The sequence below is a fragment of the Aspergillus flavus genome, chromosome 7, assembly GCF_009017415.1.
Source record: "Aspergillus flavus chromosome 7, complete sequence".
Classification (NCBI taxonomy): domain Eukaryota; kingdom Fungi; phylum Ascomycota; class Eurotiomycetes; order Eurotiales; family Aspergillaceae; genus Aspergillus; species Aspergillus flavus.
The window spans coordinates 61,246-80,226 of NC_092404.1; the positions used below are offsets into that span (position 1 = coordinate 61,246).

General features: G+C 50.3%; 6 protein-coding genes across 6 annotated transcripts; 3 read left to right on the forward strand and 3 right to left on the reverse strand.

The window, feature by feature from the left end:
* Positions 1-1,146: 1,146 nt before the first annotated feature.
* Positions 1,147-3,711, reverse strand: F9C07_5162 (uncharacterized protein; the record flags this gene model as incomplete). The annotated part of the gene is made up of 6 exons (XM_071511318.1): positions 3,394-3,711; positions 2,943-3,325; positions 2,802-2,891; positions 2,538-2,746; positions 2,089-2,505; positions 1,147-2,027 (listed from the first exon to the last, which is right to left on the reverse strand). Exons 1-6 carry the CDS (start codon positions 3,700-3,702, stop codon positions 1,147-1,149), a joined length of 2,289 nt encoding a protein of 762 aa, XP_071366788.1. The 5' UTR covers positions 3,703-3,711.
* A 1,540-nt stretch (positions 3,712-5,251) lies between these two features.
* F9C07_5163 (uncharacterized protein) lies at positions 5,252-7,579 on the forward strand (the record flags this gene model as incomplete). Its single annotated transcript, XM_041287123.1, has 1 exon — positions 5,252-7,579. The coding sequence occupies one exon, from the start codon at positions 5,252-5,254 to the stop codon at positions 7,577-7,579; it is 2,328 nt and encodes a 775-aa protein (XP_041149796.1).
* Positions 7,580-8,264: 685 nt separating this feature from the next.
* Positions 8,265-9,106, reverse strand: F9C07_5164 (uncharacterized protein; the record flags this gene model as incomplete). The annotated part of the gene is made up of 4 exons (XM_041294543.1): positions 8,265-8,428; positions 8,481-8,633; positions 8,691-8,762; positions 8,815-9,106. 4 exons carry the CDS (start codon positions 9,104-9,106, stop codon positions 8,265-8,267), a joined length of 681 nt encoding a protein of 226 aa, XP_041149797.1.
* A 2,805-nt stretch (positions 9,107-11,911) lies between these two features.
* F9C07_5165 (putative alternative oxidase AlxA) lies at positions 11,912-13,039 on the forward strand (the record flags this gene model as incomplete). Its single annotated transcript, XM_041294533.1, has 3 exons — positions 11,912-12,096; positions 12,192-12,482; positions 12,553-13,039. 3 exons carry the CDS (start codon positions 11,912-11,914, stop codon positions 13,037-13,039), a joined length of 963 nt encoding a protein of 320 aa, XP_041149798.1.
* Positions 13,040-13,501: 462 nt separating this feature from the next.
* F9C07_2062659 (permease of the major facilitator superfamily) lies at positions 13,502-16,299 on the reverse strand (the record flags this gene model as incomplete). Its single annotated transcript, XM_041294544.2, has 6 exons — positions 13,502-14,430; positions 14,506-14,595; positions 14,649-14,743; positions 14,804-15,031; positions 15,089-15,219; positions 16,222-16,299. The coding sequence occupies 6 exons, from the start codon at positions 16,297-16,299 to the stop codon at positions 13,502-13,504; spliced, it is 1,551 nt and encodes a 516-aa protein (XP_041149799.2).
* Positions 16,300-16,337: 38 nt separating this feature from the next.
* On the forward strand, positions 16,338-17,857 carry F9C07_5167 (putative sarcosine oxidase; the record flags this gene model as incomplete). The annotated part of the gene is made up of 2 exons (XM_041294534.1): positions 16,338-16,524; positions 16,581-17,857. The coding sequence occupies 2 exons, from the start codon at positions 16,338-16,340 to the stop codon at positions 17,855-17,857; spliced, it is 1,464 nt and encodes a 487-aa protein (XP_041149800.1).
* Positions 17,858-18,981: the final 1,124 nt, after the last annotated feature.

Consider the following 18,981-nt stretch of genomic DNA (forward strand, 5'->3'; position numbering starts at 1 on the left):
GCCTCGACCGGGGCTTGTCTCGTGATCGGGTTGAATCGATAGCCAGCTAGCATTGGGATACAACTATACCGTGTCTTTTCTTAGGGACTAAAGTATCATTTTCTTTTCCGTTAGAACCAAATGGATGTTGATAGAAAAGCCACTGCCTTCATTCTTCGATCTTCCTTTCATGCTTCATCCTCGGCAATCCCTTCGCGGACTGTTCGTGCTCTCCATAGTATCGTGAGAAGCCCATGGAGGTAGGTAGGGTTCTAGCTACAGTTGACTGGAACATCTGAAGCTGACTATTACAGTATACTTTCCATCTTACTCTTCACTGCGCTTCTATGATGCGTGTGGAGTTACATACAGTGGCCTAACGGAGGAGACTTGGCCTTATCGCTCAATACTGTCTTATTGCTCCTTCATCACATCATATCGCAATACGCCAGTCAAGGGTAGGGATGTCCTTGGCTATGTCAAACACAAAACTCCCCCTTTGCCTGTATTCGTTATCTGTGTCAAAAGGAAACTCCAAGACATGTAATTTTGGTTGATGTCTTCCGCTTGAGAGCTATTGATTTATATCCCACTCAAGTGTATTCCTGATGCTAGTGACTATCTCTGTCTTCTATTCTATTTAGGCTAGGTTATCAAATGGATTCCACTCAAAAGTGCCACCCGAGTATCAACTAGCTTATCTTTCCGTGGACAACTTAACTCGTGGCAAATGGCAAGAACTGATCTAGACCCGTTTATACCTGCCGTGAGGACATTGCCACATCCCTGCCCCAGAGCCGCCATCTTCAAACTCTGGAGCTCGCACAGGATTATTTCAAAGGACCTATATGTTTGAGAAGAGGCATGACTTGGTCGATACACATGCTGTGAAGAAGAGTACCTTAGTTGATAATGATAGTGTTCTGCGCGACAGTCCTCACCGACGGCGCATCTTACACTCAAGCTAGAGCTGAAGTTGATAAAGGACTAACTGATATCTACTGTCTATCAAAGACACAGGATACACATCTTGGCACTAATATATATCATTCAGGCGCTGTATACCAATCAATATAAAAGGGCTACTACAACACCAGTGTATAGATATCAATAACCAATCTCAATTATATGCTAGCTACCCTGATATCCTTGGGCAGGTATACTACTTTAGCAAACGTCAGGCCGGTACACCTGTAACACATCGTGCAGCTGGATGACGAACGTCAACCACATCAATGCACATCCAGCGGCATCGCCACCTTCAGCCTTCCACTTGGCGTTGTTGCACCACTGGCCCATTCGGTTGCGGAAAGCCACAGTACGATCATAGTCGGAATTGCTTGTCGAATACTGGATCTCTTTCCACTCCCTCCAATGACGCCCCTCGTAATGCCCGCCATTACCGTACAACAAGTCGAATCCGTATTTCGAGTTGAGCTCTCGAATGGTTCGTTGCCACGTTTTCCAGTCCACATCTCCCGCCAACTGTGCCAGAGCATCTCGGACCTGGTGTTTCAACTGTCGTAAATCCCCGGTCTCCAACTTGTTCAAAAAGTCCAAGTGGATAAGCCCCGCATATCCTACGACAGTCCCCTTACGAGTCTCCTCCACAAATTTCTGATGCGATTCTTGGGCCTCCTTCAGCTGGGCTTCCAAGTTCTCGATATCTGCGACGCGCTCCTCGGTGATTTTTAGTAGCGCTTTCTGTTCCTGCTCCAACTCATCGATCTTGGCCTGTAACTTCTTCACCACCGGGTCTTCCTCGGGATCTTCGGATTCACCTTCTGTGTTCACCGTGTCGGCTGAAAACTGTTCCCGCAAAGCCCTGATAGAAGGTGTGAAGAAGTATTCGCCACCTTTCTGATCGACCCAAGGGCTAAGACCAAGATCAAGCTTAACGGTCTTGTTTGGATTGCTTCCATCGTACAAACTGATGTGGCCCTCGGGATGATCGGTACGGAGCCTCTGGTTGATGAAGGGGTCCATACCAGGACCGTCGGGGAAGGTCTTAGTCTTGTACTCAGGGAAGGAGGAGTTACTCGCCCAGCCTATATTAATTAGCATCTTAGCAGGTGGGCAAGGTGATTCGAATGTAGGTGGTAGACTTACGGGTCATGAGAAAGTTGAAGCCATCCCGGATAAGACTCTGGTAGCACACAAAGTACATGCCACGGTGCTCAATTGTCTCCCCCTTGCTAATTTCCTCCGCGGTCAGTTCAGGACCGAAGGTGATACCCCGACGGAGGATGACACTGGCGTCCTCCTTCTGTCCTTCATCAAAAGCCTCGTCCTCTCCCGGCTCTGGAAGGGGCTTATGATTCTCATCATCTTCTTCTGAGCCAAAGTCTCGCTTCTTATCGGCTCTGGGCCGCATCTTACGGATGTGCGCCGCAAACGGACAGCCCTTAATGTCCTTCTTGGGTCTAAAGTCGAAAGTGTTGTCAAATGCTAGATCCGGGTTATCCTCGTGGATGGCTTTGGCGACGGGGGCTCCTGTACCATAGATTAGCTCTCGTCCAGCGGTGGCTAATGAGATAATATCAGGTTCAGGGGCGCACCGCTCTTCCATCGTCCCATCATATGGGCACCCAGCTTCTCGGGATTTCCGCCGTAGTTGCCAGGTATCTTCTCGGCCAGCTCTTTAAGGTGGCGTTCAAATTCAGGAACCTTTTGGTCAAGCTGACGGAAAACAAGGAAACTACCCTCCTTAGCCCATTTAGGGCCTCTTCTCCGTTCGGGATCGCCCTCATGGCCAAGGAAGATGTAACTAGCCTGTGTTAGTCGCCATGCCACTATTGATAAATAAGAAAGGTCGAACATACCCTGGGGGGCATGCCTGAGGTTCGCCCCTGGCCGGGGGGTCATCCAAGCCGTCAATCTTTGGCTGGGAGATGTGATCTTCGTAACCAAAGCTACAAAATTAGCATCGTTCGGGGTCGATGGAACGACAGAGGGGAACATACTGCTCTTTGCCACGGTTTGCACCCGGACGAGTTTTACCATCCCTTCTGAAAGCGATCTTCATACTGTTCTCGTCCGCATCACCAACATTGAAGGCATCTTCCAGATCCACGATTTTGCGACGTAGAGCTTTCGCATTATGGGCCGCGACGATGAACACACCATCCACTCGCCACTTCCACCGGTCAAGTCCGGTCTTGGATTCATTGCCGGGAGGAGCCCTAAAGTCGGGATCCAAAGCGGGAGGGCTATCGGCACCTTCGTACACCAGATCATCGAACATCCCCTTCTCAAACAGACCCTCGTTGATCCGATCTCTACAATACTCATCTGGATCTTCCGCTAGGGCCTGGGCAAAGTTCACTTCGACCTCAGGATGTTCCACCTGGGAAAATGGCCACGGTGTTAGAATATACAGCTATGACACCAGGCCTATAGAGCGTCTAAACTAACCTTGAGCAACCCCATGTGAGTGAATGCGACGTTTACCGCCGTGAAGGGCTTCCGATCCTTCTCGGGAACATGACGACGAGAATATGCGCATGCTTCTTCAAACTCACCCACTGACTTCAAGTGTTCCTCACATTCAGTGCCGGTGGTGATCACCCCTTTATCGAGGATACCTCTGAGGTGCTGTCTGAACTTTTCGTTATCTGTGATCTTGAAGAAGAGGTAGGTTTCATAGTATTTAGGGAGACGGGGCCAAATGCTCCCTTGGATGTTGTCCGTGTCGACCGATCGGTTCTGCTTTGGGACAGGCATTGTGATCTCTGATGGTTAAACAGAGCCGAAGTCAACAGGGTCTGCTGGGGGGAAGGCCTTTTTAAGTCTGCTTTACGACAGAAAGAAGGCTACGCTGTTCACCACCAATAAGATTCAAAGCTTAGTATTTAAGCCAAGAATACTTCTTCTCTGAGTCCGCAGAATGCATCACTCGGCTCAGCTCAGCCGCGCCCTCCCCCTTGACGTCCTCACTACCCCTCCATGCCAGACGACAACATCATCATACATCACAGGCCAAAAGCAATGGGTAATGAATGGGCCGTGATTTGTGGATCCTCGATTCAGACAGTGGGATGTTCTTTCCGGTATTGGGCGCGTTTCTCCACCTGCTGAAGCTGATCAGTGGTATGCGCGGCATGTTGATCCACTATTCCTCCTGCTGTGACGATGGTGTCCAATGTAATCAAGACGTCAACTCCATCCGGTGAGGGTGAGAAGAAATGGATGGTTCTCCCGCTGATCGAGCTGAACCTGGCGTCCCAGATCACACTAATCAGAGCCCAAAGATTAGTAGTAAAGATCCATATTGGGGTTGGATCGTCATTAGCACAGATTGCGGCATTTCTTCAGCTGAACTGTGGGGGCAGTGGAGGCCCACTCGAGCACCCTTATAGGCTGCCCCAGTTGGTTGGGCGTGTTGATATCTTGGAATCCCACCACGAGTTGGGAAGCTATTCCCATGATAACCACGTTGAACCACGTCCAATCACAGACAAAACACCCCTTCGCAACTAAACTCTCGGCTCAATATGATAGAGAGCTACACGGATTGGAACCCTAATAAAGGGACCGAGCCGTCCGTACGGCGGGGCCTGAGATCCACTTTAGTCGTCCGTGGCGTATGATAGCTCCAGCTCCATTGTCAAATAGAACCATGATCGACAGTCATTCTCGGGACTAAAGGGGGGACGATCTCAATCTTGGCAAAAGACTACCGAGAAAGCAGGTTTAGCGAGTTGCTCTGGGATCCAAACATCCACACCCGCGTTTGTTGCAGTTCTTACCAGATTGCCGGTACTTCCCACCTCTCCAGATTTCACATCCTGTCTCGGTACACTCAGGTGATTGCATGTCAAACATGAAGAAATAACTATCGAGTAAATGGATTATATATCCGTTGCCTCAACCCCGCTCTACATTATCGAGACGGACACACCGTCAGGATATGAATCTTCAGGATGATGATGCGGTTTAGGATCAACACCGCACAAGAGCCACTAGGAATGCAATACTACTCCGTACATACAACTCCTAACAAGGAAGGATTCCCTGGAGATAAACCTGGCAGAAGACTCCACCCGTGACGAAAGCTGAAAAAGTCGATCGCAGTTCAGCCCAGATCCACAGACGATCCCTACTGTGTAAGCGAACTGGTGTTGGTGGCGAGCTGCGTCCCCACTTCCATTCCAGGGCAGCGAGGGATACTAAGGATCGTGGTTGGTGAGCCTTGTTTGCCGGCTGTTATATATATGCCACCGTCTGTTCTCTCTTCACGTTTGCTGCCAGTATCACAGGACTTTTCTTCAAAATGAAGTTCCAGTGGGCATCGGGTCTCCTTTTGGGGGCGGCCACTGTTGACGCCTTCAAACCCGCCGAATTTTCCTATGAGTCCTCCGAAGCCGAATGTGTCGAGATTGCCAAGTCTGTGACTGGGGAGGTCAAATACCAATCTCCTCCTCCCAATTCGTATCTCATCTCCAAAACGAATCCTGAGGAGCCAGATGAAAATTGGGTGGTCCAGTGCTCCAGCCAGTACCGGGGCTACGCATGCGATTATGCCATCGATGATCGGGACGACAGATACTGGCTCAGCAACCCTGCTGACGGAGAGACTTCGGAGATCGTCGTCGATCTCCGCAAAAAATACCTTGTCAGCGGTCTGACCATGTTGCCTGAGTTGAATAAGAATTCCAAACATGGCCAGATTGGTGAACACCGCATCTCTGTCTCGCAGGACGGCAAGACTTGGACCCCGGTCGCATACGGTACCTGGGGATCCAACAAGAGCCCAAAGCTGTCCGTGTTTAACCCCAAACTGGCTCAATATGTCAAGCTTGTGTCAGAGAGCCAATCCCTCCCCGATCGGACGCAGAAGAAGCACGGACAGATCTCCATCGTCAACCTTTCCGTTTACACGTACAACGGCACGGATTACCCCAGAGAGGATCCCAGCAAGGGTGTCTGGGGTCCCACGATTGATCTCCCGATCGTCCCTGTCTCCTCTGCCGTTGAGCAGCACGGCGACATTATCATGTGGTCTGCCTGGGCCGACGACCAGTTCTTCGCCTCCCCCGGTGGTAAGACCCTGACCAGCACCATGAACCGCGACGGCATCATCACCCAGAGTGAGGTCTTCGAAACCAAGCACGACATGTTCTGCCCCGGTACCTCCATGGACATTGATGGCAACATTGTCGTCAGTGGTGGTGCTGACTCCGGTCGCACCAGTGTGTACAATGGCACCGCGTGGGTGAAAGGTCCTAGCATGGCGATTCCCCGTGGATACCAGTCCTCGACCACCCTCTCCGACGGTCGCATTTTCGTGATCGGAGGATCTTGGAGCGGTGGAGACAAGGTTGCCAAGAACGGCGAGGTCTACTATCCTTATCCTGATGGAAATGCCGTTTGGGAAACACGTCCCGGCTGCGAGGTCGAACCCATGATGACCGACGACCGTCTGGGCCAATGGCGGGCAGATAACCACGGTTGGCTCTTTGGCTGGAAGAAGGCGAGTGTCTTCCAGGCAGGTCCCAGTAAGGAGATGCATTGGTACGATGTCGACGATGTCAGTCGGGATCGGAACGGTAGACGCCGGGTTAGGGGTTCCGTGCACAGTGCCGGACTCCGTGGAAAGGACCAGGATTCCATGTCTGGCAGCGCCGTCATGTACGATGCTACCAAGGGTAAGATCCTTACCTTCGGTGGTCAGCGTCACTACGATGGCTCCTACGGTTCCAAGAGAGCCCATCTCATCACCATCGGAGAGGCCTATCAACGACCCGTCGTGAAGGTGGCGGGCAAAGGCCCCGACGGTAAAGGTGAGGGCGGAATGCACGAGCCGCGTGTTTTTCATACTTCGGTCGTCCTTCCTGATGGCAAGGTCTTCATTGCTGGCGGCCAGACCTGGGGCAAGCCCTTCCATGAGGATCAGATCGTCTTCACGCCTGAGCTCTATGACCCTGAGACGGACACTTTTGTTCAGTTGAGCCGCAACAACATCAAGCGTGTCTACCACAGTATTTCGATGCTGCTGCCCAACGCTACCGTCCTCAATGGTGGTGGTGGTCTTTGTGGCAACTGCTCTGCCAATCACTACGATGCCGAGATCTTTAATCCCCCCTACCTCTTCAACCCGGACGGCACCAGGGCTGTTCGTCCTGAGATCACGAGAATGATCAACGGCAATGTGCTCACCGTTGGCGGAGCGGTCACATTCGAGACGGCTTCTGAAGTTGAATCTGCGTCCTTAGTCCGTGTGGGAACTACTACTCACACCGTCAACACCGATCAGCGTCGTATCCCTCTCGACATCACGCACAAAGGTGGAAACCAGTATACCGCCGACCTTCCCAATGACGCTGGTGTTATCCTTCCTGGGTGGTACATGTTGTTCGCTATGAATGACCAGGGCACTCCCAGTGTAGCTCAGATGGTCAAGGTTGAACTGTCCTCCCCTCCTGAGTGGAAGACCCGCCAGTACGCCGAGGAACAGGCGGGGGAGCTGGAATCCGAATATCGTGGGGACGCTCATGATTGTGACCACGAGGAAGAGGTCAAGGGGCTCATTTCGAGTATGCTTGCTTCATCAAGCAAGTTCTGGAACACCTGGAAGCCTTCTCTGATCAACCAGGCTTAAACTGTCTATTTAGTGTACTGGATTGTACGTGTTATATCCACTGTACAATGTGTAGTGTATCGATGAATGTATTATGATTGTTTTGCTTGATTGTGTGTATGATAAGTGTAAAGCTCTTTTTGTCCATCTAAAAGTAGCTAGTGTTTGTTAGCGGCCGGAAGAACCCATGTCCCGGGTCACTTTGGGAATCCCCTGCCAACGTATAACTCAGTCCTTTGCATAGTATCATTGATTCAGGCTAGTCAGGGTAACCAAATGTAGTTCCCTGCTCGATGGGAAATCTCCAGTGATATGTGGACTAGAAAATCAAAACCAGAATTGGTGCATCATATCGTATTTTACCTCAGTGAACGATATATATTTCCGTACCTATCCGTCATTACCACACCCATTTCGATCCAGTACTAAGGGGTATCGTGCACATCTTCTCTTGATTGTACACGCGAGGACTAGATATTAGGCAGGCCACAGCAGCTTGGGATCACGAAGGTCCGTCATATGGAACTGCTATATTCGGCATTTCCATCGATTATAGAATGGTACTAGTTATAACTATCGCAAGGTGAGATATAACCATGTTATTCCTGATAGTGACTTTCCAGGACTACGGTCGGCTCGGTCATTTGCTTGAAAGATAATCTGGATTTAACGCTGCTACTATACAGGGGACCATCATGCGGGCTTTTTAGTCAGAGAAAGTGTGGTCTGGAATGCCAAAGGTGCTGATAGTCCAGGTCTTGCCACCGTCACTAGTAGTCATATCTCCTCCAGTGACTCCCTCTCCCTTTGCGAGAGTGTTGATGTAGTTGGCATCGGCAACGTCAAGAATGATCTTGGTGTCGGTCCAGGCTGATGCATGCATTAGTCTCCTGAGGCTCGCCTGTGGATGTTTTGAACTTACAGTGAGCGCCAACGGTGCCACAGTTGTTCTCGGCACACTCAACAGAGCTGCCCCAGCCCTGAGCCTGCCCATCACTCGTGGAGAGCGTCGAGACAGTCTCGCCGTTGATCTGGACGGTCTGTGTGTAGTTTCCACTGGCATCGTCGAATTTGTCTGCACATGATTAGGACGCGCACATGGGACTCCAGGGAATTTGCCATTGCTCCTTACAGTGCATCGTCACCTTGTCCCCCTCGCCAGCATTCTGCTGGCCATCACCATAAATTGGCATCTGTGAGGTGTCTGCCACAGGTGTTAGCATGCATCAGCATCACCATGCTTGTGGTATACAAACCGCTGGTCTTCATGAGCGTGTAGGCATACATCGTCCAGTCACTCTGTTGCCAATTGTCGGCAATGGACTGGATCAAGTCACCGTTCGAGGTGCCCATACCCACCCATAGGGAGGTGATGGCGTCCGTAGATCCTCCGCTGGGTCCTTTTGGCAGGATAAGGGTCGAAGTAGCTTCGCGGATGAACGAGTTGGACGCAACAGGGCCAGTACTAAGTGCGGGACCCATGGCGGCGTTCACCGATGTGATGCCGACGGTGGCAAGAGCTGCTAGAACCTGGTTGCGAGAATACATTGGGGCGGTAGTGCGCTTGGGGCTTGTTTGTTGTTGGGGAGTTCAGCAAGAGTTACTGTGCAAACGAAGGACGAGAAGCCCGACAGGGACAGAGCTCTATATAAGCTGGGCGTCGATATTCCTCTGATTGTATGATTCTGTGACAGCAGATCCCCTTAATAACGATGCTTGAGCGGCATTGTTTTACATTCTCCACCAGTTGGGGAATGAGTCGCGGAGACGTTTCCTTTCAAAGACATCGAGATATATGGGACTTCGGCATAATTCCCAGCAGGCGGCAATTGGAGTCCGGAAGCTAAGCCTCGAGTTAATCTATTCGCGGTGGACCAGTGCCGCAGGTTCCTATGGAATTCCCCCCGTGCTGACCCACACGTCCTCGACATCCTATCGTTGGTCACAACAGCGTGGCTGGTCTCTGCAGAACTGGCCGGATTATCCTCGAATGAGAGTCACATAACTGCCTGGAATAAAGGAGGTTTTAGCGCGGTATCTAAATGAACTTGAGACATGGAACCCGTACCGAATATTAACCGAACCATCCTTCAGCGCTTCATTCCCTTTCCTTGTTGGGCCCATCCCTTAACACAGGGCCAGCCAATGAACTTGAGACAGACGGTCTAGTTTCAGTGAGCGGAGCATTATTTGTTGCTTGTATGTCCCATATGCCAATGATGGCTGGTGGGCTTTTCGCCGGATGCCGCGCCCGTGGATTCTCCGCAAGCTGGAACGAATCGAGCCAACATTGCTGCGACAGCCTGTGTAGTCGTTGGACACTAGAGCTTGTCTAAATTTCCAGAGAAATTGACCAGGCATGCTGCGAGGAGCGACTGAGTTCTAACAAGATTCGCTGTGCTATACGGCCAGTTGAGCCGCAATCGACGCTTTTGTACCTGACATGATGAGGACATGACAGGAGTCCTGCGAGTTCTATCCTATCACCTTGAGATCAAATGATATCTAAGTAGACATTAATGCCGAAACCCGATCCTGCCTACCGTCTAAAGAATTCACGTCTGCAGGATAAGCAGTCGTACTACAAAACACGAAATACCGCGACACGTCCAATGGGCAATCGTGTGCCCATTGGCAGTAGTTCGAAGTCTTTACTCCTACACTGTAACTGGACCGGAATGAACTACAAATAGGCTAGGCTCCAAGGCAGCTCTCACAATTCTCTTGGGCGTCGAAGGCAACTGTTCGCCATGTGTATCCCTGGACGCGTCCTGTGACCTTACTGATTCATGACTACCGGATGTAGTCATGGTCTCGGTCGCATCCACGCTATGGGAAGCAGGCCAATGAAGACAAGGCAAGGTATATGGTCAACCCATTGCTGCCTGCCATAGCTTTCTCAAGCCATAAGGTATTGGACGACGCCTTATGGGAGCTCGCAAGCACCCCTCCCGTAGATCATTGGGGAACAGCATGCCAGCTGGTTCGTGCCATCGCCTTATGACCTGGTATCCCGTTTCCGGCGGTCGCCAACTTGTCCTGAGCACTGACATGTCCTGCCCCCCCGCGACACTGAAAAAGAATACCCAAACTGCTTTATCGCGTGATCTGCTAACCGCTTCCCCCGTTTATGCTCGTTCACTTGTCCTATTCATGCTTCACAAGTTTGAGAGGTGGATTTCGAAGGCGCCGGCGAACATATGGGTGACCTGGAGGACCAGGAACACGATCGAGCCTGCGCGAGACATTTCCAGTGTGGGTCGGATACGGGAATTTCACGCAGTCGAGGGCAGCACGGATACGTATTTTCAGTCGGCCGTTTGAAATATCGCAGAGATGCAGGGATTTGCTGGGCGTGGAGTATGTGGTAGAAACATTATGGCCACATCAAGCCTTCTGTTGGTGTGTCGAGTCATTAGAGAGAATCCACGACGACGAACAAAAACAAAGGGATGGAGGAAATGCGTCACGTGCTGCTTATCTCAGCAGAATATCGACCGTTCTCTTCCACACGAGACCAACATCCCAACCATCATAGCGCCCTGTCTGTTCTGCAGTGGCCCTCCTTGTACAGAGCATGTTATTGTGATGTGAAGTTCACTCGACACCGTGAGTAAAACGTGACCCATCTAGTGAAGGGACTCCCGATTGCGAACATTTCGGTGTTAGCTCGGCGTCTCATCCCGAGAGACTACCGACGAATCCTAGATTGTCCGACCAGCTGAATTATTAGGGTTTTCGAAATAGAAAATCACTAATCGAATCCCGGTTGGTTCTGAGATCTGCATTGTCATCATAAATTTAAGTTGCGAACATGATCGCGGCTGCAGTGTACAGCACATCCTGCCCTGGTGCAGGACCCGGGGTACGCGGTAGACCAGAGAACATGGGGGTCGACCAAGAAAGTTAACGACGAGATTCTAGCCTCCTATCCGCTTGATGCCCTCTAACTGGTTATTGTCTCAGTTGATGCTCCCGGGGAATCTTCGTCGTGCTGCAACGGGGATCCTCAACATACCCTCAACGACAACTAGTGACTCACTGGTTGGTTCGCAAGGATGGTGCGTCAATCGGGGTAGACTATGGCTAGAACCTGGGGGTAAAGCGCCAGCACTACAGCCCAATCTCTCTCCATGCGGTGGGTGTGTGGACAGGTTGATGGGCACTCCCTGAGCTCGAGGCTCTCGTCGTACTCTTGGCCTGGCTGCGCAGTCCGTTACCTATAAATATCTGGACGTCCTGTACTCTCAGGGAAGACAGAAAGACATCACCGGGCTTCAATGTGTCTACTACTCTGAATACATACCCTTTCCACTTGACCTATCGCGCTGTACTCTTTCTCATCTGTCAGCCATGGCGTCCTTCTTTCTGAATATCACTTGTCCCAACAGAGCCTGCCTGGCAGCTGGCAATTCCGCACAATTGCTTGGGAAGCATGTTATAGCAGGCGTTTCCCCACGGACAGTATTTACTCCCGGGAGAAGACCGCAGAGCACCCAGTCCTCTCTCGTTACAAAGTCCTCATGGACGCATCCTGTGTAAGCCTAACCCTGTTCGTTGCATACCCCCCATTCCACTAGCAAGCTCCATAAGAGCTCGAAAGTCGCACATCTTGTTCTTACACTACATGCAGATACACGACATCTCAGCTGCACTCGATTCAGACGGCTCACCGCAACGCCATAGATTGGTCGGATAGGATGGCTCTTGGAACTGTCCGCTTCCTACGATGGGGCATGGACTTGGTCACGGGATATCATCATTCACATCCACGCGATGCACACTCACCTCGTTTCCGAATGACCGAGGAGAAATGGATCACAAGGTTTATTTTTCTGGAGAGCGTTGCGGGCGTTCCCGGAATGGTAGCTGCTATGCTGCGACACCTGAAGAGCCTAAGGAGGATGAGGCGGGATTACGGATGGTATGTTGCAGCGAGTCCTTTGACTGACGTATTTGAACACTATTTTAACGTTTTCACTTCTACTGCATAGGATTGAGACACTCCTGGAAGAGGCCTATAATGAAAGGATGCACCTTTTAACCTTCCTCAAGTTATCCCAACCAGGCCCTGCCATGTACTTCATGGTGCTGGCAGCACAGTGTGTCTTTTTTACGGGTTTTTCTCTCGCCTACTTAATTTCTCCTCGGATATGTCACCGATTTGTCGGGTACCTGGAAGAGGAAGCCGTGATCACTTATACCAAAGCAATCCAGGAGCTTGACAAGGGAAACCTGCCGCTCTGGAGCAACATGGAGGCCCCTGCGATGGCCATCAAGTACTGGCAGATGCCGGAAGGCCAACGGTCTATACGTTCGCTGTTATTGTGCGTACGTGCCGACGAGGCGAACCACCGGGATGTGAATCACACGCTTGGAAATCTCAACCAAGATAGTGATCCCAATCCCTTCTCGGCCAAGTTTAGGAACGCACTTAAGGAAGCCAGCCAACCCTTGTCTCCGGTGAAAGAACATCGTTGAGCATTGGTCTAGAATTCTGCCTCTCATGCATGTTTTTCCAAGAATGATTTTAACCTTTATAGAGACATAGATAAATAAAACATACTAATTGCACAGATCGAACGAATTAAATCAGCACCAGCCTAAGCCAACTATTGTTGTGAAACTTCTACACCCGCACTAGACCTACGTATCATTATCGTAATATAGGTATGAGTTTATCTTATAGAGCCCAAAATGGTTGAGCAGGTTAAGCATGACTTACGAGTTATGCTTTATGATGCTCTTCACCAGCGGCTTAGCTATTGCACTTGGTTTACTCAATAATACGCATCTCGCTAAATCTCCTATGTGCTAGAGCCCCCGGACGGTGGTCTTGGATACTGATGACTGAGAGCGTACGAGGTCAGCAAGCCAATGGCCAGCCCGAAGGAGAAATCACAATGGAGCAATTTTCCCCCTACCAAGAACAAAAGCCACGTATCAAGGGGTCCACCTCCAATTGGGATCCTTCCAACCTCCTACCAAATTCTGCGTCGCAACATCACCTGCAGTCAGCCGGACGCCTTGTTCCTTGTCTCTCCTTCGATTATCAAGCCTGAACCATGTCCCTAGCCCTATCACCACACACGCACCCACCAGAAGGAAGACACAGTTCACAATTAACGCGGGCATATACCTTGGTGCGGTTTCTGCCTTGAATGATAGACTTGATGGAATGCCCGCACAATTCGCCGAGCCCACCAAGAAGCCCACCGTTGCTGCTCGTTGGCTCTCATGTGTGACGTTATTGGTATGCCAGCTATGAAAGATACTACTTGGTACGAAAGCGCCAGCTGCAAGGAGGAAGCAGGCAAAATAGGCCACCCCCTTGTTAGTATTTGGATCCACGGTGGCAAGAATCACGTATCCAATAAACGTGATGATCAACGCAGCCGCCAGATGGAACGAGCGCTCTCGAAAATGATCCGACGACTTGGCAATGATCCAGAGAACAACGGTCCCGACGCAGTACGGGGCCACCGTATATAAATTAGTTTTTACCGCGGAATAGCCTTGGAGAGCCACCATCTGCGGGAGGAAATTGCTGACGGAACTTTGGGCAACACCGAAGCAAAAGCAGCTGACGGCCCATACGAGGACCCGCCAGTCAAACAGGGCGCCCAGAGCCTCTGTGATGGAAAGGCGATCTGTCGTTCGGACGGATCCGTCTTGCAGGAGACGCATCTGTGCCACTTGGGATTCGGCCTCGTTGAACCAGTGACACTTGGAGCCACTGAGTGGGAGCCACCAGGCTGCAAATGTGGCGATGATGATTGTTGCACCGCCTTCGATCAAGAAAAGGTATTTCCAGCCTGCTAGGTGTTCTTTGATCTGAAAGACACCAAAGGCAATAAGGCCGGAGAATGCACCTATCGTTCACGGAAGGAAATGGTGGTTAGTTATGTTGCTGTATTGTTTTACGTATGGGAAAATCTAAATCTCACCTGCGATCGTGACCATGCCGTAGAATATTGAGAGGCGAAAGGCAATTTCATTTCTTTTATAGAACTGTGTCAGGTAGAAGATTACCCCCGCTGAGTATTTCATTAGCCAGATCTCTGTGGCTCAAGAGCTATCTTAGGCATACCGAAGAAGCCTGCTTCGAAAATGCCCATAAACAGTCGGCATACGAGCATGCCAGCAAAGTTGAATGCTGCACATTGAAGAAGCGTAACACTGCCCCTACAAGAGCGTCAATAGAGTTCATACTAACAACATCCTGAAAGACGGAAGGACACCTACCAGCCGAACATCATGATAGGAAGCATGGCTTTACCGCTGAACTTCTTCAACAACAAATTGGAGGGCAAATCGAACAGGGAGAACGTAACATTAAACACGGCAAGGATAATACTGTATTGATTGCCAACCAGCTTGAGGTCTTGATCAATGCCATCGGTCTTCGCGTTCCCCAGATTACTCCGGTCAAGGGAGTTGAAGAAGTACATTAATGAAAGGACGGGAAGGAGCCTATATTTTGAGTCAATTATGGCTGTAGCTCACGTTTAGGTCAGGCCAGTGTATTACTTGAAGTCCAACTTCCGGAGTACCGATTTCTCGATGGAGGGATCGATTCTGATCGATTCACCTGGTACCGTGCCCGCCTCTTTGGCGGTGGCATTAGAAAACACAAGCTCTAGCTCGTCCTTCTTCGAGGTCTGGGATTTCATGACTGCACAGGGGCAAGGGACGGCTAGGATCAATATGAATGTATGAAGGCAATGAGAAGAGACTGGAAAAATAGGGTCAAGTAACCTCTTATATGCTCAGTTTTGACAACAGTAGCTCTACATTACTGATCACCCTATCAGCCCCAACTAGACAGATATTGTTAACATTGTATGCACTCATGAGGAGTAGCCGTTGGGCGATACACCTCGTTGTGACGCGGAAGATAGGCACACTCTCGAGCCGGACGTCATACTGAGGGGCCGTATCCTATCATGTCCTACAAGATCAAGGTTCACCATATCATTGTATCTGGTATACGGGTGGCATTAAACACTAATCTGGGTTGTTGTTGCTGGTGAAGAGAGCGGCATAGATAGGATTAGGGCCAGATCCGACGGAGAGGGTAATTCCTTGTCGGTTGAACCCGCCAGCCCAAGTCTTGAGATATCATTTCCCCGCACGCCATTATCACTTCACTTGACAACATTGACCAGCAGGATCAACACCCCCGACACGTATCGCGCGATCAAGGAGTAAAACGGGGAAGGTCCAATCGACGTTGGGGTATCGGCGTTGTCTCCGATGAAGCAATTCTTGAGCTGCTTGGTCCGTGACCTGGAATCCCGATGTTCAACTTAAGCCAACGAGGGAAGTGACAACATTCTGTTTGAGGGCTATACCAATTGAGATAGAGATAAATTGCCTTTCTAGGTAAGACGCCTGTATAAAGCCGCGACGGAATATTCCGACAACCTACATCTCGTCACGTAACACGAAGCTGATTCAATTCGCAGCAGCCACTGAACAACCACCCTCGTCCAGGCATCTTTCTAGCGGCTTGCTCTCACAGTCAAGATACTACCGTACTGAGTCATGATCCAGTAGCTGACGCAGAGGGTCGCAAGGTAGGCTGATCGGAGATAAGAGCGATTCTTAGGTGCCCCCACAATCTTGGGTGGGGTTGCGTCCTGATAGATAGAGCTCCAAACGGCTGATCCACCCCATATATAAGATTGGAGTAGTACAGCTGACACTGAGCTGCCGACCTCGTTTTGCGTGAATGACATTGTTTGGTATCTCCTTTTTATCCCCCTGAGTTTCTACGATGGCATATCACCCACCTCTAAAGGACAAACAGTCGCCCGTTGTGATTGTTGGGGCAGGTGTCTTCGGCCTCAGCAGTGCCATCCATCTAGCCAAGAGAGGATTCACAGATATCACTGTCTTTGACCGACAGCCATACCATGAGACCCTATACGACTTCGACAAAGGCTGCGATGCTGCCTCGGCAGGTAAATAAATCTGTCACACACAGGACCCATACCCCAATTTCTGACGGACAATTCAGACTGCAACAAGATCATCCGTGCTGCATACGGCGACGAGGTCTGGTACCAGAATCTGACCTTCAAGGCGATCGAGGTCTGGGAATCATGGAACAAATCTCTCGCAGAAGAAACCATATTGCCGCCCGGGATGACAAGCAAAGATCGCATCTATGTCAACTGTGGCAATTATCATTTCGGGGACGAAACCGATGGTCTTAATGACTTCGAAAAGCTCTCCGTGAACAACATTACAAAGGCTGGTAAAGGCCCTACACAGTACCTACTGTATTTTGATTCAAAGGAGGTGGCACGCGCCAGGGCGGATGGATTTAGCTACGCGGTGGATCCTTTCAACCTCTCCAAAGATGGAAAGCATCAAGGTTATTTGGACATGATCGGTGGATTTGTGTATGCCGACAAAGCTTGCACTTATGCACTCCATCTAGTAAAGAAGCTAGGTGTAAAATTGGTCCTAGATAGACGGGCGGGTAGCTTTGAGAGCTTCCTAGAAGATCCGACAGGCAAGGTGGTAGGCATCAAGACTGCGGACGGCAAACATCACAAGGCCGCCGCGACGGTCGTCGCGTGTGGAGGCTGGACCCCCAGTCTGATCCCCGAGATCGATGGCCTCTGTGAGACCACAGCTGGATCCATCGCCATGATCCAGATTCCGGAAGGATCTCCCCTTCGGGAACGGTTCTCGCCGGACAACTTTCCTGTGTTTCAGTGGAATACGCGGGCCGGGGAGAATGGCAATCTATATGGTTTTCCGCTGGATAGTCGCGGCGTGATGAAGATCGGGTACAGAGGAACAAAGTATACGAATCCACAACGAGTCCAATCGGGCCAAGTGCGCAGTATACCGATTACGAAGTGGACGTCACCGTTCATTACCGGATTGCCAGAGAAGTCCGTCCAGGTCGTTCAGCGCTTTTTGGACAAGTATCTCCCCGAATTGAAGCAGAGTGGGATCGGAATCTCGCAAACCAGACTGTGCTGGTACACGGACTCGTTTGATAACCATTGGGTGATTGATGGCATCCCAGGCAAGGAAGGGGTCATTGTAGCCACAGGTGGCAGCGGCCACGCTTTCAAGTTCCTACCCTTACTTGGCGAGTTCGTCGCCGACAAGGTGATGGGAATCGAGTCCGACATGCTGCGCAGGTTCCAATGGCGGAAACCGCCGCATGGAGAAACGCCTCGTAACCAGCTCATGAAGGGTTTCAATGATGCGAATGCTCTCCACCGAGTGCGGATGGTGCCTGACGACGGCAGCCACTATAGTTCGAAACTCTAGGATACAATTGTCGAATATTTCATGTAGATAGAGGGCTCAGCTGGATGAGGAAACTTTCAAGGTGTCTAATTGTCAGCCCATCCTTGGTAGACTCTCTTACGCATGCGAGTTGATGCCTCTCTTTTGAACTTTCTGGTATGCTTCGATGATCGTTATTAGGGTGCTAGCATTTCCTTCGCAGAACCAATTTCGCTTTTGTGTATAGATAATTTGAAATTACTCCCTTCTCCCAGGGTGAAATGATCACTAGCTAGTAGATGCAAATATGAAGATATATATATCTACAGACCCTACCGTCGCCACCATTAGTCTACTATAATGTATAGCGTTTCCTTTCCCGCTCTATTGACCCAGAATAATGAGCTAGCCACTGCCTATAATATGATATAACTTTTAATTGAATTATTTGGCAGAGGCGAGGAATGGATATTTGCTTGGCCGCTATTTGGTAGGTCGTGTGGTCGTGACTAGGGCAAGAGAAGTGGGGATTCCCGGATATTGGCGGCCCCTCAGTCAAAAATTTCCCTTTCCCTTTCCCTTTCCCCCTTTTTCCTCGCGCAATCTTTCTTCTTACCTCAGGATTTCAATTTCACAAAGAGAGCTTTGCTCGGTAGGAAATAATCTTCACAGGAATTGCCCCTGGAGCATCGTGCCACGAATCAAGGTGGCCTGGTTGATTACTCCGTAGTACGTACCTGGGCCGTGCCCTTGCCACCCAGGGGGCACCAAACGCCACTCATTTCGTTTGGAACAGACCAACAATAAAAATAAAAACAAAATAAATCCCTGCTGGAACTACTGGCACAAGATGAATCCAAGAATGGTCGTGCTTGACATTCGACGGCCCATTGGATCGAATATAGCGTCATATATCCAGAAAATGAATGGTGCATGGTCTCAATGATGTCAAGTTCGACTGCATGAGTTCAAAGTCCCATGCAGTGGACCTTGATAAGATGTGTCTAAATCGTGCAAACGAAGTACTCTGTATCGTAGCAAACAAGCATCTTGACCCTGTGGTCATAATGATGGTGTTTTCGAGATCAGAGCGCAAGCCAGCATTGACGTCAGAAACCGTTTCTTCAAGACGATGAATCAGTCCATTGGACGAGAGGCCAGATGCA